Source organism: Zingiber officinale, chromosome 10B, assembly GCF_018446385.1.
Source record: "Zingiber officinale cultivar Zhangliang chromosome 10B, Zo_v1.1, whole genome shotgun sequence".
Classification (NCBI taxonomy): domain Eukaryota; kingdom Viridiplantae; phylum Streptophyta; class Magnoliopsida; order Zingiberales; family Zingiberaceae; genus Zingiber; species Zingiber officinale.
In genome coordinates this window covers 45,191,697-45,215,113 of record NC_056005.1, presented here as the reverse complement: position 1 = coordinate 45,215,113, position 23,417 = coordinate 45,191,697, and the positions used below count along the sequence as shown (strand labels likewise).

The 23,417-nt window shown below is 32.5% G+C and overlaps 1 protein-coding gene and 1 pseudogene across 1 annotated transcript in view; one reads left to right on the top strand and one right to left on the bottom strand.

The window, feature by feature from the left end:
* The window catches only part of LOC122029423 (nifU-like protein 4, mitochondrial), a 56,531-nt gene extending 33,326 nt beyond the window's left edge, over positions 1-23,205 (bottom strand). Inside the window, exons 1-3 of the mRNA XM_042588400.1 lie at positions 23,036-23,205; positions 22,518-22,760; positions 12,496-12,657 (exon numbers count right to left, since the gene is read on the bottom strand). Of these exons, the coding sequence (XP_042444334.1) occupies positions 12,496-12,657; positions 22,518-22,734 (379 nt within the window). The 5' untranslated portion in view covers positions 22,735-22,760; positions 23,036-23,205. The remainder of the gene's footprint in view (positions 1-12,495; positions 12,658-22,517; positions 22,761-23,035) is intronic.
* Positions 1,871-3,630, top strand: LOC122029422 (annotated as a pseudogene).
* Positions 23,206-23,417: the final 212 nt, after the last annotated feature.

Here is a 23,417-nt window from a genome sequence, read left to right as displayed (position 1 = left end):
AGATACTAAAGAAGAACCAAAAGATATTTATAGAATAGCTAAAGAGAGAGGAAGACAAAAGATCTTACTCAGATATCAAACCTTATCCCACTAGGTGGAGTCGAATATACACTCATTAAACAACAACCAACCATTATCCTACTAAATGGGGTAGGCTATCCATTCATTAAACATTTATCATAGTTTAACGTTGGTTGGCAACCTAATGCAACCCTCATCCTTTATCTGAGCCTGAAACCCTCTCCCTTTACCATAATAAAATGTATTAAAGATGAATAGGTATTAATAAATGAAGAGGAAATAAAAGAGTGATAGAAAATATTTTTTCATCAACTTTTTAATGAAAATTTAAGCGATCAACTTAACTTAGATAATTTAAGTAAATCAAATCAATATAGAAATTTAAAATTTTATCGTAAAATTCAAATTTCAAAAGTAGACAAGCTTTAAATGAGATACACAATGGAAAAGTAATTGATCAATAGAGGTATGAAAATGCTTAAGGAAACAAGGTATTGAATAGCTTACAAAGTTATTCAATTTGATATTAAAAAGGAAAAAAAAAAGTATCTACTCTATGAAAGGTAAATACTCTAGTTCTCTTATATCAGAACAAAGGAGACGTATAAAATTATATAAACTATAGGGTTATTAAATTAATGAGTCAAACTAAGAAACTTTGAAAAAGAGTAATAGAAAAAAGACTAAGGAGACCATGATGACTGAAAATCAATTTGGATTAATGTCTGGAAGGTCGTCAATAGTAACTAATTGAAAAGCATCTGGAACAAAAACAATCACACATGATATTTATCAACCTAGAAAAGTTTATAATAGAGTCCCATGAAAAATTATATAGAAAATTTTTAAAAAGTAAAGTATTAACATAATGTATATTGAACTAATTATGAAAATATATGAGGATATAATGACAAATAAAGACTCGGAGCGGATTAACCGAAGTGTTTCCAATAAGGATAGGTTACATTAGCTTTAAGTCACTATCTTTTTATACTAATCATGAAAGAATTCACTAGACACATCCAAGATATGGTACCATCGTGGTCCATATTGTTTGCAAATGATATTATTTTAAGTGATAAGGCACATGAAGGAATAAATGCTAAACTCAAATCTTGACGAGCAATACTAAAAGTGATAGGTTTTAGACTTAGTTGAGTAAAAACAAAATATATCAAATTTAAATTTAGCAATATTAGACGTAATGAGATAATTGTTAAATAAAAAATGACGAGTTTCCTATAATTGAGAGTTTTAAATACTTATGATGCAGGTTACTTTTAGTAAATTATTCTCCTTTTTTTGTAATTTTTGAATTTTTTTTGGTATTTTAGGTGTTTTTGATAATTTCTATCTTTCGTATTTTTAGATTTTGAGTGCTTTTAGGGATTTTAGGATAGTGAACCTTTTTATCTTTTCTATTAGGATTTTTTTTGCTTTGCATCTTAGGGTTTTCAGTCTATATAAGCGTATGTTGTTCTTTAAGGAATTATTTTCTATTATTGAATAAAATTTTATTTTTTGAAAAACCTTGAGGACAGGGGTTTCTCTTCTTATTTTCTACACAAATTCTCCTTCTCATCAGCCCACAGGATAATTGCTCCATCTAGTGTCAATTAGTATCAAAGCAAGTCATATCCAATGAACGATCATCGTAGTCGTGATCACAACAACATGCAAGTTGAGAAGGTCGAGCACCGTGATCGTAGCATTCAGGATATGATGACGATTGAAAATTTAAAGAGGCAAGTGGTAAAATTAACCCAGTGTCTAGCGGCGATGGTGTGAAATCTTAAAGATTATGAGATTTCAAATCAAGAATCTGAGTCTACCTTTGAGAACACATATCACCATCAGGCTACATACCGGGAACACTGTGGTCGAGAGGAGCATTATGGAGACCTCGGTTTTCAAGTTGATTTGCCTGAATTTTCTAGTACATTACAAACAGAGGGCTTCATTGATTGGATCAACGAAATGGAGAGGATCTTTGATTACAAAGAAGTTTCAAATCGGATGAAGGTGAAACTAATTACTATCAGACTCAAGGGTCAAGCATCGGCGTGGTGGAAGCAATTGCGGCGCTCACGAGACAGCAAGGCAAAAGCAAAATAGTGATTGAGAGAAGATGACGAAGATAAAAAAAGTCACTCTTTTCCCTTTGGTTACATAGAAACTTTGTTATAGAGATTATTAGGTTTTGCCATGGAGAACGATAGACGCCCAAGATGACCGGGATAGATTCGAAGATGATTTAGAGGAATTTGAACACGCTACAAGTTGGGAAGATACTATAATTGAAAAAGAATCTCGATCTCAAATGGGAGACAAGACCGAGGCAACTAATGATCCAAATTATGACAAAGAAGAGAGACAAAGAGGAGATGGATTCCGAGGACGACATGCATGACACCGACGACCTAGACTCGTTAAACGACCATTTCTATAGCATGGATGCACCTTGAGCAGCGATGGCGGCGATGAGTACGATTTTGTCGACAATGTGTCAGACGGTGCCGAGGAAAGCACCTCGCATCACCAGCAGCAAAATTATACTATTTTAGGTGAAGCTGACATAAGGCTGCACCGAGAAGAAGACATACGTAGGATATCAACTGTGTTCTTGATACCAAGATCTGAAGCATGCATTCTTCCACACCATTACAACTGGAGTATTAGTTGAGTACATGATGAATGGTTTGCAAATGAAGACAATGTTCGAAAGGTCATTGGTTTGCTGGAAAAGCCAAGTGAAATGCAGAATACAAGAGAACTTACATGTGGAATTTGTTTGGAAAACTAGCCTCATGACAGGATGACTTTTGTGGCTTGTGGTCATCTTTTTTGCATCACTTGTTGGAGAGGTTACATTAGCACATCAATAAGTGATGGCCCGGGATGCTTAATGTTAAGGTGTCCTGCTGTGGTGCTGCTGTTGGCCAAGTCATGATTGATCTCTTGGCAACCCATGAAGATAAAAAGTACTCTCGGTATCTTCTAAGATCGTACATTGAAGACAACAGAAAGACAAAATGGTGTCCTGCTCCTGGTTGTGAATTTGCAGTTGAGTATATAATTGGCAGTGGAAGCAATTGATGTTTGCTGCAATTGCTCAAATGGCTTCTGTTGGAATTGCACTGAGGAAGCTCATCGACCAGTTGATTGTGATACAGTGGCAACATGGATATTGAAAAACTGTGTTGAATCTGAGAATATGAACTGGATATTGGTAAATTCAAAACCCTGCCCAAAGTGCAAGCATCCAATTGAGAAAAATCAAGGATGTATGCATATAACCTGCACACCTCCTTGTAAATTTAAGTTTTGTTGGCTATGCCTTGGCTCATGGTCAGAACATGGAGAAAGGACTGGTGGCTTCTATGCATGTAATCGCTATGATGCTGCAAAGCAAGAAGAAGCATATGATGAATCTGAAAGGAGAAGAGAAATGGCTAAAAATTCTCTTGAGAGATACACCCATTTAGTCATCAAGGCAAAAGGCCCTTCCAGATCTGCATAGCATGCAAAATGAAAAGCTTGAGAAGCTTAGCGACTAGCAAAGCCAACCAGAATTGCAGCAGAATCAGTTAGCAGCATCACCTAATAGCATTCCCTTCAATTTTGCCAATTTGGTGTTAGAAGATCTCCCTCCTATACTAGCACCTGATACTTACTCAGAACTCAAGGACGAGTTCTTTTCAACCAAAGGCGACTAATGTAGGAGAATTCATTAGATCTTTTTATTATTTTTAGTAAATTATTTTTTTTGTAATTTTTGGATTTGTGGTATTTTTGATAATTTCTATATCTTTTGTATTTTTAGATATTAAGTCCTTTTCGGAATTTTAGGATCGTGAGTTTTTTATCTTTTCTGTTAAGATTTTTTTTCATTTTTTGCATCTTAGAATTTTGAGTCTATAAAACGTGTGTTTAGTTGTTTAAGAGATTATCCTCTATTATTGAATAAAATTTTCTTTTATTGAAAAACCTTGAAGACAAGCGGTTTCTCTTGTTTTCTGCACAAATCCTCCTCTCGTCAGCTTGACACCCATTACTGCCCAACGCCGACGCCATCTGCTGCCTCTCCAGTCCCTTCCTCTCGAATCAAACTGCCAGAGGTGTAGGAGTGGTAGTGACCAACTCTTCTTCAGCCACAAACGAGAGCCACCACACTGTGTTGCCTCTTCCGTACCCTAGATCACCGACTGTCTCTCCCTCTTCACTCCCCGGCAGTTGAATTTACTTGCCTCGGCTTCCCTCTTCTACGTCAACCACCGGATTTCTTCGTCCGAAGACGTGCAACTGATCCAGCACGCCCCTGCCTTTGATGCAACCATAGTCGCCGCTGAAGGTTGAGTCACCGATCTCCCCGTAGCGCACCACTAGTGCCACCACGGCCGGCCAGTCATTGCTCTAGCGTGGATCAGCGTCACCTTGCCCTCTTCCTCTCTATCATTGACTAATCACTAAGTGGCCGAAAGACCTGATAATGGAGAGGATTCTATTGGTATTAGATTGAGGCGAAGACATGTTTAGAATTGGATTAGCAGAGATCAATTTTGTATTCTTGGTATTGGGATGTTAGAGATTTGATGCTTGGCTAGTCTGCTAGCGATCCATAGTTTCGGCAATCGTGTGAACCCTTCCGGCTATGAGCCACCAGCGATAAGGGTAATCCATGGTTATAAACTCTAATTTAATTAGGTTATGGTCCGATGAAGATTAATTATTGGATTAAACCTAATATAGTCAAAAAGATGGATTAATTAGGGTTGATGATAAGGTTAACCCTAATTTGATAAGATTAGATTAAGTGAAGTTGATCATTAAATTAGGATTAATTAATGATCGTTCGATTAGGATTTTTCCCAATTAGTTTGGGAATTGGATTTAGCTGTAAATGTTACATATACAATTAACTAAATTAAATATGTGATGCAGGACTTTGATTCGAGGTGAGCGTTACGACGTGGGAATTGTATAATACGATCGACAGATAAAGGTAGGTACTTCTTACCTTGTTTCTCTAGTACTTTGACCTTAGTGCATGAGCTTTATTCGGATAATTGCTGTATTTACCTTGACTCCACTCATATTTTTCTTGAGTTTGATACTTACCTGCTTGATCTTTAAGATGATTAGATCCATATTTCTCTCGTTATCATCCATGATATTTAGCATATACCAAATACCATGTTTATTTACATTGATTGTTGTTTATTCATGTACCTATTTGAGCATGTTGATTTTATTGTAGAATAACTTACTGCTATTTATATATGTAATGATTGTTGCATCTTGCTCATCATATCATTGCATCCTTGTTAATGACAAATTCTTCCTTGTGATCGAGAGAGTAATTGACAAGAATCGCACACTCGATCACTCATGGATAGTGGTAGCTGGAGTACGTGTCGTTTGTCATATTATGCCCCCACTCAGCCGCTTATGGGTAGTAGTAGCTAGAGTTGTGAGCAGCAAAGACCTCATTGCTATATATCTAGTTAGCTACTACACAAATTGTTCACTCAATCACTCAAGAATAGTGGCAGTTAAAGTGGTGTACAGTTGTCATTGTCCTAACCTCTTGATCATACAGGAGTCATGGTGCAGAGGGGTGGGTGGAGCAACCATACCGTGCATACGCTTATGTTACTATGCTTACTTATGTTGTTGTTTTTATTGTATATGTATGACTATGATATGCTTACATATGTTGAGTTATACACATGTTGCATGTGTTAGACATTGACTTATTTATTGGTAGTATATATATATACCTCACTATTCTTGACTTTCTATTACTAGCTTAGTACATGGGTTCAGGTATGGACATCTATTATGATATCTTTGTAGTTCATGATACTTTTCCCTATGAGACTGTAAACCTTTGGATCTCAAGTTACATATTATGTTTATGCACTATCTGTCTATTACCCGCTGAGCACTCACCACCCCTTGGACTAGTTTTTCTTTCGCCAGGAAATAGAGGATCCTGACTGCCGTTCTCACATCACATCCGAGGATGGATTTCTGGTTTTAATTCCTATTTTATTCGTGTTTTGAATTTGTGAACTTGGTATTGTAATAACTCGACGTGAACTTGAAGTTTAGCCTTGTGGCATCTTGTATTTGTTTTAGTGTCATGGTGTCAAGCCGAGCTGGCTCGCAATTAGTTGTTGTGTGGTTTTACGTTCGTTATTTTGTGACTTTCGTTGTATTTTACTTCCAGCCGTGTGGCCTACTTATAAACTGCGTGGTTGTGTTTACATCCAACCGTGTGGGTTGTTGATAGCTTGTGAGTAGCCTTGTGTCATTGTATATATATTTCATTTGTCACTGCTACAAGCGAGGTGCTGTCCGATTTTTGTTGGACAACCTTACCCTCGAGACGTGACACAGAATACAAATGGGATGATTGAACTGGAAGAGCGTTAGGTGTTCTTTATGATCGTAAAGTACCTCTAAGACTTAAAGAAAAGTTTTACAAAATGATGGTCAGATCTGTTATGTTATATGGAGCTAAACGTTGCGCCATAACTTGAGAGCAAAAGATGAGTCACAGAGATCAGAATGTTAAGGTTGTTGTGCGAACATACAAGAAATGAAAATATTAGAAAAAAAAATCAGGTATACAACTATTGAGGGAAAATTAAGACGCATTTAAGATGGTACAAGCATGTACTTAAATGATCAATAAATGCTCCGATTCATATAACCTCACCTAATAAGATAAAGTTTGTTATTGTTGTTGTATCTATTCACATGGTAAATAGAAGAAAATAAACTTTTTAAGAGGGGGAAAATAAATTCTTAAAAAAATAAAAAATATATATAATATAACTCCTAACCTTATAAAATATATTACTGTGAATTAAATTATTGGTTTGATAGACATTTGCTAGAAATATAACACAACCCCTAACCTTTTTCATATGGACTTGGGATCAACATTGGCGATTTTACAATGAATTAAATTATTATATATAAAAATGTAGTTTGATTTTAAATTAGTCAAAATAAATCCAAATTCAATTCAATTTATAAGTCTTCGTGATACTATCATATCTACTTGGTGGACTTTAACTAATTCTAAATTAATTTTTACTCAATAAACATCAAATATTTTATGAGAAAATTTTAACTCAATTTTTAATATATCAAATATAACTCAACAGTAAATATTTATAATAATCAAATATTTATAAAAATATTTTTTAATTAATATATTTATATTTTTAAAAAGTACCAAAATTGTATTAGCACATTATGATATAATACCAAAATCATACTGACATAGTCATACACCGAAACTTCGACACGACTTGAAATTTTAAACCTTAGTTGAACCTATAATTTGATACTTCTTCCTACCAATTGCACTCAATATCTAAATCGGTGACTATTCTTAACGTGCCAAAGTTTAAAAAAATACAATAAATTCTAGAAAATCTAGAAAAACATATAATTTGTTTCACCGTATATTTTAGAAAAATATTTTTCACTATTAAATTAATTTTTCAAAATTTGATTATATCATAATGCAATTTATATGTCAAGTCAACCATAAACATATTTTAAATTCATTTAAACTATGGTTGGCTGGCCTAGGGTTTTCAAAATGTTAAGAGCTATTTTGGCACACAATAATTTAGTGTCAACTGCATTTACTAGGTATTTTTAGATATTAAGCTTTTCCAAAGATTTATAATTATCATTTCTCCCCTACGAGCTTGTAATCTAAAATTTAAGTTAAGTCTTTATACGCTAAAGCTTCCTTTATACATCCTATTTTTAGCCAATGGAGAATTTTCCTAAGGATACATTAATGGTTTCTACATGTTCCTTAATCCTAATTGTCAACCTCTAATTTCTTAAATTTTAACATGAATTTTCTAATTTGGAATCAAGTGAGTCTACTAAGTTCTTCATGTCTAGATATTTACCTACAACTTTATTTAAAAATTTTGACAACAATGACAACAATTTAATTGCATCATACAATTTTTAAAAAGGAAAATTTCTTACCTCACTGTCTCGTTTGAGTTATAAGGTGCAACTCCCCCTTTACTTGATCTTGGATGGCTTTTGATGTAGAGGCAATACCATCATGTGATCCATCTCCTAATTTGAGAAGGGTGATGTGTCGTCCCATATAACTTTTAGGTCCCTCACCTTGGATTTTGCTTTAACCTTATCTTTTTCCTTTTTAGTCTCAATGGAGACAGAATTTGATTAGGATTTCTTCTCTATTGCTCCAAAAGATTTAGTTTCTTCTATGTCTACAAATCTAGACTTGTGTAATTCCATGATTGAGAAGAAATCTCCAAATCAATTAGCTTGCCTCGAGATCTTTTGATATGTAAAATGCATTGACCATAAAGCTAAGTGTTCTAGGAAAGACATTTATTGCACTCTTTAATGTCTGAATTAGACATTGTCTTACCCAAGTTATCTAAACCTATGACTAGTTCCTTGAGCCTTGCACGAAGGTTTATCATTTTTCTTCTTTCTAATCTATGTTGCTAATTTGATTTTATAGACAAATTAAAAAATACAAAAATGTCCTAGGCTATCGAAAGCTCTTTATAGAGATCAACTCTCCCTTAAACTAATTTCTTTTAACCTACATCACTATATATTTTGTGGAATTTTAGTCTTCTAACTTAACTACTCCCTCTTTGCCAACATAAAAAATGGGGTTTCTAAAATACACTGAATTTAACCTAAATTGAATGCTTTTACGTAACACTTGACTAATATTTGAAATAGTTGATCATGATGGATTTCTAGTAAAGTAGTCATATGTCCCAATGTTAAAAAAATATGCAATAAATTCTAAGAAAAATATTTTTTTTCTTACATTAAACAAATTGTCAAATATCAAGAAGGGGAGACTATCAGAACTTTCGGTGCTTAAATGGTTCTGTGTAAATATAGATTTTGATATTTGAGTAAAGAGTTTAAGTTATATTTGATGTAGGGACTTAGGGTTACACACGTGAAGTACCCAATGGCTCAAAGTCCATAAAAGGTCAAAGGATGATATGGGGCACCCAAGTGTCCATAGGACACGATGCATTAGAAGCAATTATGCCTAAGAAGCAAAGTACACGAGGAATAAAGATGATGGCACAGGGAGGGAGCCAAGAGTTCGGTGCCTCTGAGGGACGAGAAATTTAGCAAAGATTGTTGGAGACACTACGTAAACAGAGCGAGAAGAATAACATGGGAAGGGAAAGAGAGAACTCAGAGCATCCATCCCTAGCTTGAAGGCAAAAGATCTCGTGATGAATGATAGTTGTTGTGAGATAAGAGTTGAGTGAAAATATACTCAGATGTGGATAGATTTCAACTTGGATGTACTTAGAAATTAGATGGATTGAAGTCAAATTAGCAGTCGACTAGGGCAATCAATTAGTGCAGTCAAATCAGTCAACTAACAAACTTAATGTGAGTTTTGTTTCTGATTGTGTAGTCAACCAATTGTATAATCAACTAGTGCAATCAATCTACTAAAAAATATTTTATATCATGTTTTAATTGGAATCTACTAATCGTTCAATTGCAAGCTGCAATATTTAGTCAAAATTAATTTACTAATGATTGGTTTTCAGTCAACAACCTTAGATGAAGCAATCGTCACAATAATTGATCACGAACCATGAGCATCAATTGTATCAATTGACTGATTAGTTGACTAATGGGTGCCACATCAATAAGACTGTCAAAATTTTACCGTGTAGAGGAGGCTTTATAAAAGGATTTAGAGGCCCCAAGACAACACAAATTAATTAATTTGTTATTTTAATTGCTAATTTGTTTAGCCTCATCGCAAAACCTAGAATTCAGTTGTAAGCCTCCAAAGTTGTCCATTAATGATCTTGTAAGTTTTTGCACCTATAGCATTTTATTGAAAAGCATTCTAGGAGTGAGCCAGTGACAAAACATGGGTTGTGGACTAGGAGTCTAGGTGCTACCGAACCACGTTAAATCATTAGTATCATTATGTGTGGTATGTGATTGTTTCATTTACATTTTTCCACTACTAATTGTGTTTTCTGACTGTGATAACAATCATTTTTGGCATATTATTTCACTCTTATACTCAACGTTTTAATTCTCTCATATGCTTAATTGTTAATTCATATCATATTTTATGAGCAAAGGTTTATTTAGAGCTTCATTGCAATTCTTCTACATTTAGAGCATTATTTACTAATACTTGAACTTTATCTTTTAAGGGAATCAAAAGAGAGTAAAATCAGAGTCAAAAGAGAAGTCGAAGCTCACTACAAAAACCAACACGGCTTGGTCATGTCCCATCCTGAAGCACGATTCAGAGGCAATTCAGGTCAACACAGCCCAGTTGTGCCACTACCCCCACAGCCTCCAGCAGGGTTTGGCCATGCCTATGGGCACGGCCATGTCGGATGGAAGAACACTCGGAAGCTATTCACAACGGCTGACACGACCATGTTACAAGTCAATTGAAGGGAGTATTTAAACCAAACTCAAACCTAGGGTTAGGGGAATCTCTCTCTAGCAACCCTCCTTCAACCTCCATCAACCCTAGTCACCTCCCTTCCTCCAGATTAGCAGGAAGGGAGTTCATCTCCACCTCTCCTTCTCGGATTAGAGAGGAAGAGGATCCATTCCATCTCTGACGACATTCCCCCAATCTCAAACAGATTAGAGAGAGCTAGGATTGTTCATCACGCTTAGGGTGTGTTTGGTTCAAGTTATCATGTATAACCTTGAATATGTGATTACTTGATAATCACATAACTAAGATTATGGGGAAAAAACATAACGAAATATTATTTGGTTTAACCTAGATAATGCAACAAAAACTTGTTTGTTTGAAAGTTTTAATAAATTACCTAGTTTAATATTTTACTATATTACCCTCAGTTACAAAAACAATCATACATAATAATAATAATAATAATAATAATATTATTATTATTATTATTATTATTAAAACTTTACATTTTTTCTTTTTTTTATGTTTTCTTGTTCACATTTTTTAAATTTTTTACGTTTCTTTTTATTTTTAATTTTTTTTCCTTTTTTATGTTTTTTTAATTTTTTTATGTTTTTCTTTTTTCTTTTTTACTTTTTTACTTTTTTTTCCTTTATTTTTTTTTTATTTTTTTTACGTTTTTTTACTTTTTCCTTTTTTATGTTTTTTAATTTTTACATTTTAAATTTTTTTACGTTATTTTTTTTACGTTTTTATTTTTTTAAGTTTTTATTTTTTATTATTTATTTATTTATTTATTTTATTTTTAAATTGTTTATTGTTTTATTTTTTTCGTCTTTTTTCTTTGTTTTTTTAAGTTTTTTAAAAAAAATTTATATTTCCTTACGTTTTTCTTTTTTTTACATTTTCCTCTTGTCGGAGAGTATTTTTGGTAAAAAAAAATTTGTTAACCCCGGAATCTAAAAAAATCTCAGTTTTCCGAGGTTTTTCGATTCCGGGTTGCATGTCCCTTTTGCTGATGTGTCGGGCATCGAACATTACTCGGGAATCATCGATTACCTAAATCAAACAGGATTTTCATTGATAACCTTAGACGAATAACCAAGGTTATCAAAGATAACCCCCAACCAAACGCACCCTTAGGGATTACAAAGTGTGTCCGTTCATTGCCACCACTCCGTCAACATCATCTCTTCATCAGATTAGAGAAAAAGGATTCATTCACATCGACAAGCCTTGGTCTGGAGGAGAGGCGTTTTCTCCTTCATCGCCAGAATCCGCATTCACCATCGAAGAGAGAGATCTCCATCTTACCTTAGTCTTAGCTTGCCTAGTTTTTATGCATGTCAAGTGTTTCTTCAAATGCCCCTTACACTTTGTTTACTTTAGTTAATGCATTTCAATTTGTTTAATTACTTGCATGCTTGTTTTGTTTAATGCTTTAAGTTCTTGTCATCAATTTGGATGCAAGAAATGCTTGTGGTTCCTTTAATTCTCTTGCAATCGTAGTTTAGATTATATTAGAATGTCTTTCATTCATTAGTCTTAGCAACCTAAATCCAAACCCCCAATTACAATATCAAAAACTCAAAGCAATAAGACGATCCTGAGAATTCTCATCCTGACGTTACATGCATTAGGAGTCGACTTGAGTTATCTCAATGTTACATTAGCATAGAGAGAGTTCGGTAATTCAATTGAGTTTGAAATCGTGGTACGACAACGCGGTTATCACTTTGCTAATAAAAGAGTAATTTAATTTGCAAACAAGTTATTCGCCCTCTCGCGCTCACATCACTTCACTATCATCATGATCCAACTTTTAATAAATTCAATCCTTCAAATTATAAAATTAGAACATGTCCAAACCATCTAATCATAAATTGGAACCAAGTCAAATTGCCTCAGCAACTAGTTAAGCCGACCAATACACAAATGTTTAAGCAAAGGAAGGAAATGAATAAATAAGGAAAAAAAATAGGACTAACCATCGATGCCAAATAATGATTTAGCAAGTGGTGAAATCATAGCTGCACGAATGGTTGGAAAATCAGAACTTCCAATTTCCATTACCGGTTTTCCTGGATAAAACATGAGGGATAATGGATTTGGTGTTGACTGTGTTTGAATAAACATGCTCCTCCTCTGTCCTGTGCAAATAATCATCACAAAATGAACCATCCAGAAATCGGCAAATGACACCAAATAATTAATTTATAAGAAAAAAAAATCATTATTCACAATAGCATCATTACCAATGTGACATGATCATTGTGAGTTCATTATATGCAGGTAATGCACCAAAAGAGAGAACACTGGTAAAAAATTCAACTAAGAAAACCCACAATCCAGCCTGCTACAGCCTGCACATACATGTAACCTACGAACTCTACCAAAAACAACAGAGATACATTGATTACTTATTTGGTAGAGCTGTCTGATGCATCAAACTCAATTAGCCAAGTTAATACATCTCCCCAAAATGAGATAAAAACAAACCCCTTATGCACCTAAGTAGTCATAAGCAACGAACTCAACAGACCTTCAAGGTTAAACAGTCTTCTCAATGAACTGCCAATATAATCATATTAAAAAGATAATTTAATCAAAAGCTTAAACCAAGGGATTTTTACGCCATCATATATCTCATATCATATAATACACCTCAATGTGAGAATTTGCTCTAAACCCATCATATATCTTATAATACATCTCCTTGTGCGAATTTGCCTTACCATCCACTAAGAATAAAATCTGTACTTAAGAAGGGAAGCAAAAAAGTATCCCGAGAAATGGCTGATTCTATTCTGAGGTTTGATTTCACAAAATTAAAATGAATTTTATAGAATAAAATCAAAGCGTAACTAATGTCTAATTTCCCAAGTCCTGTTTGTTGACCCTTTGTTCAGGGGTAAAAAAATATAAAACTATTTGCTGAAAATAGGATGTGCATTCCATATGTTAAATCTTGGAGTGAATAAAATAGAACCACCATCCACCGAAATGATTCCACCTGTTAAGATGAATCAAATTGATCCAGTGCAAGCATTTCACCCAATGCCTCATTTTAGCACCCCAGACATACAATAAGTTTATTACCACACAAGGAGCATCTTAACAATTAACTAAAAAGAATGCAACAGATAAATTTCAAAGCTTATTGAATAACAGAAGGTGAATCATTGTAACATGGTAAAGTGTATTCAGTCCTTGCACAAAATTGATATCCATAATGTGGCTATCAACAGGAGTTCGCAGAAAAAATAAAGAAATACATAAAAATAATAAGGATCCTCATGAATTTTCTTCGAATAAAAATGAAAAATTTGTGTCACCCTGCATGAGCTAGGTTAGTTGTTAAGCCTAGCTTCGCTTTCTATGCATGAACTACAATAACTTGAGATCAAAAGCTTAGAACATGGATATATAGAAAAAATGTGCATAAAATTAATGATTAAAAGATAATCACAATTTACTATTAATTTTCTTTTCAACTATATATCAACATTTAAAGTCAATTATTATTATCATCTTTTATCACAAATTAAAATATTTTTATAATCATTTTCTTTTCAAACAATTCAAAAGTACAAAATTATGTGAATTATAGTCATTAAGTTAATGAGTCATACTATGAAATTATGAAAAAGAGTGATAGAAAAAAGATTAAGGAAAGAGATCAATATAACAAAAAAAATCAATTTGGATTCATGTCTAAAAGTTCATCTTCTCAAACAACTGATTGAAAAATATATTAAAAAAAAAAGACATATAACTTACACATGATATTTATTAATGTCAAAATAGTTATGAGCTATGATAAAATCCCGAGAAAAATTATGTGAAAAATTCTAAAAATGAAAGGTATTAGCATAGCATAAATTGAAATATTTAAGGATATGTATAAGGATGTAATAACGAGAGTGAAAGACTTCAGGCGAATTAATCAATGTGTTTCCTATAAAAATAGAATTACATTATTGATCGGCTCTAAGTTCATATTTTTACACTAGTCATGGATGAACTCGTTGGACCATGATGCATCTTGTTTGCATATGAGACAGATAAAGAAATGCTAAGCTATTAAAGTAAAAGTAAAAGATTTTAGACTTAATAGAGTAAAATCAGAATATTTGAAATTTAAATTTGATTGTCGTAGGCATAGTAAGGCAATTGTTAAGATAGGAGATGAAAAGTTATCGTTACTAAGAGCTTTAAGTATCTAGGGTCGTTTTTGTAAAAGGATGAAGTTAAGATAATTGAAATGGAGGAGGGTATTGGATGTTTTTTTTATGATTGTAGAGTGTTTTTAAAGCTTTAAAAAAATTACAAAACGATAGTTAAACATGTTATATATATTATATGGAACTAAATGTTAAGCTATGAATCGAGCAAACAAGCAGAATGTGAGAATCACATAAATAAGAATGTTAAGATGGGTCTATGGGAAAACGCCAAGAGAGCTTTTAAAATGATATGAACATGTATTTAGCAACTAACAAATATCCCAGTTAAGTAATGTGAGACCGTAACAAATACGTAGATGAATTAAGAAAGAGACTAAAGAAGCATTACTTAACAATAATCAAAGAGGATAAAATTTATTTAAATATAAATGATGATATAATAGGAGATCAAGTCTAATGGTGTAAAAAGATCCATATAGTAAATCTCATTTGGTGGGATAAAAGCTTGGTTATTGTTATTATCTTTTAAATCTCCTCTAATAAATTTGTCATTAATAATATATCTCTAATAAATCACTATGCAATGAATCACTGGAGCTAAGAAGCTTGGAGTATAATTATGTTATTTGACGTATGGATCAAAGCCCTCACTAATAATATACAACACTATAGTGTCCTCGTATAAACAAATCCTATCTGCAAGCAACCACTTGCTACTAAGTCAAGTACTCTAGTATAAGGTTAGATTCAAATTTTTATTTTATGATACTTCTTTCACTTCACTTAAAATCATTATTATTTCACTTTAAATCTTTGCACCACAATTCCTCTACTCTAGATGTATATTTATCGATTAATCAGAACAACTAACTTTAATCAACTTTTTAATATAAGTTATGCTAATTTAATTGTGTATTAGCATCTAGCTTAGATATAAGACATATGCATTATAAAATACAAGTATCAGAATCTAAGCTAAAAAAGAACATTGGAGGTAAATTAGTATAATGAAATAAGTAAAGTATATTCAAAGTATCATTTTAATTTTTAAAAAATAATCTGTCCCAATGTTAATCCCTATTGTCCACATATAAGATGAAAAGAAAATCAATTATTTAACCACTCGATGATTTAATTTATTTTAAAACTATTTCATCATTTAAAATATTATTTTAATCTCATTTTTCAAAAAGGTTTATAGCAAAATAGGTAATCCATTTTATCCGTTATTCATGTATAAGAATCTTGTGAAGTCAAAGAATAAATTTACACATCTCAAGTGAAGAAATCACCACCACATGTAATTTACTTTTGAGGTTCTATAGTCAACGGATACATGAGGATTTCTTCATTCTAGGGTAAAGCTATCTATTGATTTCCTTCTATGTTTCCTTGTGCATAGATAATGTATTTTAAAAAAATAAAATGAAATTTAAAATAGTGAAATAAGTTTGAAATAAATTAAACTATTGAGGGGATAAATAATTGATTTTCTTTTAGTATTTAACATATATGGGTGGCTATATAAGGTTTAACATGAGAAGCTTTATTTTTAAGAATTAAAATGATCTTCAACAGATTTTACTTTCCATGTTATATGTTGCCTTAGATGTTGATATTTATACATTTATAATGAATACCTCATATATGTAGACTAGATGCTAATATACAATTAAATTACCATAACTTATATTAAAAAAACTAATTCAATTTACTTGTTCATACTAGCTAATAAGATGTAAATTTAGAAGAGAATAATTGTGGTTTAGTGTAAAGATTTAGAGTGAAATAATAATAATTTTAAATTAAAAAAATACTAAAAAGTGAAAACATTAAGCCTAAACTTTTATATAATCTAGAGTTATAACTGCCCATATAAGGTTGTGGTAATGAATGTTCCCTCACAATCGCGATTTATTTGCACATGGGTAATTATATTATTGTATATCGGTGAGGGCCTTGGCGCATACATGTTATCACATTCTAAAAACTCTAGCTCCAATGATTCACTTTTTTAATGATTTATTCATGATAAATTTATTAAAATTTTATTATTGGTGATAGATTTATCAATAAAGACTTAAGAGAAAATGATAATTAAATATTATCTTAATTTGTGATAAAAGATTAATCAGTCACAGCCCGATCACAAGACCGAATAAAGGAGAATTGTGTTAGGTTGTAAGTCAACTTCAAATAAGGCAAATGTTATGTATGGATCTATCAGACTATTATGTAAATACTATGTTGTTCCCAAAAGGAATGCGTTAGGATCGCTACATTTTCATAAAAACTTAAGTTAGTATTAAATATGCATAAGTTCTCAAACCCTATAAGAATATTGATTATCTATTTACAACATGGAACATAAGAACACTTAGTATCAAAGCAATGAAGTAGTAGATACGATAATTAGAAAAAGAATTAATTTTTTGTATTTATAAAGGGTTATATGGGTAGGGAGATAGCAAAGTAATAGAAAATTCGAATTTTAAATTATGGTACACTACAAAGAATAAAACAAGAAAATAGAGTATATATTATTATAGACAATTCTTTAAGGGATGAAGTAGAAGTTAGAAAGAGATATAGGATTATAACTCTAAAACTAGCTGTAGCAAAAAAACTATTAATATAATTAGCATATATGCACCTTAAGTAGAATTAGGTGAAGATGTTTTATTCTTTGTAGGTTTTGGGAAGATGAAGATAAAGTCATACAAAACATTTCCAACAAGAAGATGATTTTAATAGGAGGAGATTTAAATAGGCACGTAAAAGTGAAAAATCGAATATGAAAGGGTGCATCGAGGTCATGTTTTAGACCAATAAATTAAGAAAAAGTTATATTGGATTTCACAATAGCATATAAACTTATAATAGTTAATACATTTTCCAAGAAGAAAGAACATCAAGTTACTGTTTAAAGTGAGAACAACAAGTTCTAAATTGACTTTTTTATAATAAAAATTTATAGAGATTGTAAGAGCATGCCTAGAAAAAATTTAACCACCCAATAGATAAGCGCCCCAAGAATACTTCCAATAGAAAAAAAATATACATGTCTCCTACGCTCAAGTGGTGGAAGTTAAAATATAGGAAGCCAAATATTTTTAAGGAGATGATCGGAGTACAAATATTAGGAGAAATACATAGTGATTGAGCGATAACATGGGATAAGATGGTATCAAATTTGAAAACGATAGGCAAGAGTGTACTCAATAAGTTAAAAAGATAAATACCACAAAATAAAAAATTTTGATGGTAGAATGAGGAATTATAGGAGAAAGTGGTGGATTACAAAACTGCCTATAAGTTACCGTACACTTAAGAACAAAGAAAACTTAAAAAAGTATGCAATAGCTAAGAAACAGAAGAGGAAAAGTACATCTAAAAATAGTTAAGTGAAAGAAAAAAAATAATGAATTTTATTCAAATAAAATGCATTAATGATGAATCAATAAACTACTAGTGAAGAATGAGAAAATAAATGAGCATCCATTTTTTTAATAAAGATTTAGATACCAATTTAACTTACGAAACTTAAATAGGTTAGAGTACATAGGTGGCAGGGCAGTTAGTAACCGACTACTGCCTCAACCACTACGGTTGAATTTCTTATACTATTTTCATACATAATATTAATAAAAATTAGTAACCATATTAATAACTAAATATAAAATATATTAACTAAATATAAAAAAGCTAATCTAAAAAATTTTATAAAAATAATCTTTTAAATATATATATTATATTAATAGGATAATTTAAATAGGCTTAACCCAATCACAGCTAGGAATTGATTAAAATTATTAATCTAAACTATTTGATTAAACCCTAAGTTGAAAGAAAAAAACCTAAGTTTCAAATTTTCAACTTCATGCATAGGAGGCCTCGTGTGATGGACGCCTTGCCAGACCTGGGCATCGCAACGGACGCCTCGCCTGGCAGGGCAACAGGTCCGGACGAGTCACCGAGCTCGGGTGACGCGTCCGAGCCTGTCGCCGGGTTCGAGCGATGCGTCCGAGCCCATTGCCGGCTCAAGTGACGTGTTTGGGCCGGCGTGACGGGTCGAAACTTGTCGTCGAGCTCAGGCAAGGTGTTGTTGCACGCTGACACCTGCGTATGCCACCAATCCAGACGAAATGAGACAAGATTTCAATATATATAAAAGCCTAACCTAATGACAGCAAGCAACGAGCGATGATGTCAGCAACAACGAGCGACAGCAGTGATAGCGACAGCAGCTACGACAGTTCAAGGAGAAAGGAGGTGAGTTTTTTTTAAATCAAAGCACCGAAGGGTTTTTTTTAATCTACTGTTGCTTTGACCACCATAAAAGGCCACCTTTGCCAAAACCAGAGCAGGTGATGTCTGCCTCCCACCTAGGCGCCGCCTAGGGGCTACTTAGGCGGCCGCCTTAAGCATCATTCAGAACACTAAGAAATTTAAATTTTTATCTAAGAATTTAAACTTTACAAATAGATAAGGTGTTAAATAAGAACCAAAATAAAAAGGGTTGGACTGAATAACATTCAAATGAGTTATGAAAATGCCTGGGAAAATAGAGTATATAGCTTACAAACTCATTAAACCTAATATTGAAAATAAAGAAAATGCATGATCGATGGAAGGTAAATATACTAATTCTCATATAAAAATAATGGAAATGCACAAAATTGTGTAAATTAAAGAGACATTAAGTTAATGAGTCATATTATGAAACTTTAAAAAATGGTACTACCGATCAAATTAAGGAGACTAAGGCGACAAAAAATTAATTTAGATTCATGCATAAAAGGTCAGCGATAGAAGCTATACATCCTCTAAAAAAAACTAATTGAAAAGTGTATCAAGAAAAGAAGCAAGACTTACATATGGTATTCATTAAGTTTAAAAAGTCCCGAGGAAAATTATATAGAAAATTCTAGAAAAGAAAGATGTTATTGTAGTGTATATTAAAACAATTAAGGATATATATGAAAATATAATAAGTACATCCTCTAAGTTCATACCTTTTTATATTAGTCATAATGACCTTATTGGATACATCCCAAATAAGTTACCATGATGCATGTTATTTGCAAATGATATTATTTTGATCAATGAAACAAGTGAAGGAGTAAATACTAAGTTGGAATTTAAGCTAGAAACACTCAAAGTAAAAGGTTTTAAATTAAGTAGAGTAAAAATATAATGTATGAAATTTAAGTTTGGTAATGTACAAATAAATGCAATTGTTATACTAGAAGATGATGAGTTACATTTAAATAAGAGTTTTAACTATCTAGGATCATTTTTGCAAAAGGATGAAGTGGTTGACAAAGTTGTTTTACAGAGAATACAAGTAGGATGGTTAAAATGGAGGATGACGGGTGTTCTTTGTGATTATAAAGTACCTCTAAAGTTTAAAGGGAGTTTTATAAAATGATAGTTAGACCTACTATATTATATGAAACTAAATATTGAACTATGAAGCGACCATATAGCAAAAGATGATAGTCGCAAAGAAGAGAATGTTAGGTGAATGTATGAACATACAAGGATGAACCAATAAAAAATGAGAATATTAGAGAGAAAACAAAGTAGCACATATTGAGAGAAAACAAAGTAGCACATATTAAGAAACACATTTAAAATAATGCAAACATGTACTTAGGTGTCCAATAAATGTCATAATTAGGCTATGTAAGCCTATGACAAATATGCACATAAATAGAAGAAGAGGGAGATCAAAAAAATTTAGTTAGCAATGATAAATTAGGATAAAATTCTCTTAAATATAAATAGAGATATAATAGGGGATCAAGCTCAATGGCATAGGAAGATTCATATAACCAACCCCACTTAATGGGATAAAAATTTGGTTGTTGTTATTGTTGTGATAAAAGCTTATGATAATAATTGTAACTCAATAATAACAAATAATTGAAAAAAATAGTTGACTATACATATATATTATAAATAAATAAATGAGATCTTAAAGTTGTAAAATAAATTATAAGTTATTAGATTAGTTTAATCTTTTAATGAAGATCAAATTCATTAATATCTTTCCTGTATACTCACTTTGCATTTTTATGTTTTTTTTCACCTCAAAGTTATTTGCTAAGATTTGCACAAAATACGAATGGAATTTCTACAAAGGCATGCATTTAATTAGTTTAATTAGGTTTTGTATATAGTTTTAGGGGGTAAGCGAAGCTAATTTCACAACAAACCTAGCTTGTGTAGGGCATGACAATTTGCAATAGAGATTCCATGGCACATTAACTCACATGAAATTCAACTACTTAAAACTACGAATAGGTGCACTCTCTAAAGCTTATTGATCAATGAAGGTCTACAAGATAACAAAAAAAACCTATATGTATAATTCAAAAGTTATAAAAATTCTAGTTCAACGATGTAACTGAATGTTATACTAATTCTCTTGAATATTTTAGCAAAGAAAGAAAGATTCATAACGGAACCTCACCAATTTAACAACTTGTGATGTGTTTGGTGCACTCAACGGAAGAGAGAAGGAATGGAATGTCTTCTATTTTATTCCTTAATTTGGTTTATGAAATAAAATTACCATAGAACAACTATTCCTATGTTTGCCTTATAGAATGTCTAATAATAGACAAGGGGCATTCTATGCAATGGACAAGGAGTAACTCCAGAAGACCAAAACACCTTTTTAACAATTTCAACCCAATTAGTTGGTTTGCTTGCTAAACATAATTCGTCAAACCTATCCCATTTATCTATGCAGTCTAGCCTATTTGTCCTAGTTGTTCCTCTTAGTTTGTTCTAATTAGATCGTTTAATTTGTCCACCTCTGCCTACTTAATTCACCTACTCCCTTTAGAGCAAATCAATCCATCCAATACCTAGATCCATTTAGCATGCCTAGCTCATGGTTTCCATTAAGCATGATCAATCTACCCAACTCTCCCTTTCAAATGAGTGAAGCAAACTACCTAATATATTTGGTCCACTTGGCGAAACTTGATAAACCAAATGACCAAGCGAGTCAAATAAGCCAAACAGAAAGTTCAAATCAAACCAACCTTTCTTGTGTAGCTTATTAAAAATATTTCTTCCTTAGAGAATTAAATAAAGTAAAAAAATAAGGCATTAAGTATAGTGTCTCTCTAATTTTATAGACTTGGTTGGCCTATTATACATGCATGTTGATTGGCAATTGTTGCCTTTAAGTAAAAATAAGGTATTAAGTTAGCATGAAGCAACGAGTTCTATGAAGAGACAACACACACAAGAAACACATGATCTATTCGACAATTTTACTAAAGATGAGATATCACTTTTCAAATGTCAAGTTGCTAATGGTTGTTTGACCAATAAAGATTTTAAAAGTGTATGCAAGCTACATATGATTAGCTCATTGTATAATGTATATATACTATAGTTGGCAGATATCTAGTCAACACTAAACTAAAGTTAAAAATATTGAATGATAAAAATGATTTAATCCAACCGAATTATGTTTACAATACAATCAAGATTTTGAGGTATGTATGTTTTTGTCTCTAGTGTTTTGATAAACAAATCACAAGCTTTGATACAATGTCTTTCATTTTCTTCTTTATATTGTTGTTTTCCTTATTTGTTCTTAGTAATTCCTTATCTAGTTGTTTCTTTTGAAAAAATATCTTATATTTGCAAATATGTAAGCCTAGGTTCTTTTGACTGAATAAGGAACCTAATTTTTCTACTTCTATTTTACAATGATGACACCTCACAATTTGTCCATACGCCAATGCAAATTTTTTTGAACAAATAATCTCTTAGGGGAAAATAGAGTAAAGTCTCACCTCCGAACCCAATCCATGTAGCCAAGCGCCAAGAGTCGTATGGATTTCGTGAAATCATCCACTGGTTTTGAAGGGAAAGGGGGATTGATGCAGTGGAGACCACACGACGGGAAGAATGGAGATAATATGCGCTCCCTCCTCTCAACAAACTTGAACTTGGTTTTTGTGCCCTACCAGCAAGATAGGATCTTGTGAGTAACCTCGTAAATCCCTTCATTCCCTTCTTCGTTTCGCTTCTCCTTACTTGTACAATGACAGGAAACAAAAATCAGAAGTGCGCAAATCATGAAAGTATCACAACTCTTGACTAATAGGATGATATTCATAGGCTGAAAACTCGGCCGTGGCCAGTCAGAGGTTCCCCGATTTTTCGGAGATGGTGCTAGAAGCATGAAGAGAAGTGTGTGGCAAAAGGTGGATTTAAAACAGAATCTGATGAGATGAAGAGATCTCAAGGATCAATCGGTGTTGGTATCTCGCAACACCGATCGAAATCTAGTTGGAGATGAGAAACACACCTGTGAACTTCTTGCAAAGATGGAGGAAAAGAGGCGGAGGAGAAAGAGACGAGGAGAGAGTCGAGGTGGTCGCCGACGGAGGAGGCAGCGGAAGGACGGTCGACGTGTCACCGGCGTTGAAGCTCGAGGTTGGGGAAAAAACAAAGAAATGTTGCCCTAGAAAAATTCTAATTTAACAATGTTTTCTCAATATTTAATATTTCAATTAGCACCGGATGTTTTCAATATTATATTTTTTATTTTTTTAATTACCACTCTCAATTGTTTTATTTTCAATTTCATCCCATAATTTTTAAAAAAATTTCAACTTCCTTGAAATTTTGTAACTCCCCAGTTTAGCCTTCCAACTTTTTAAAACCTCCTGTTTCTTTTCCTAAATGTA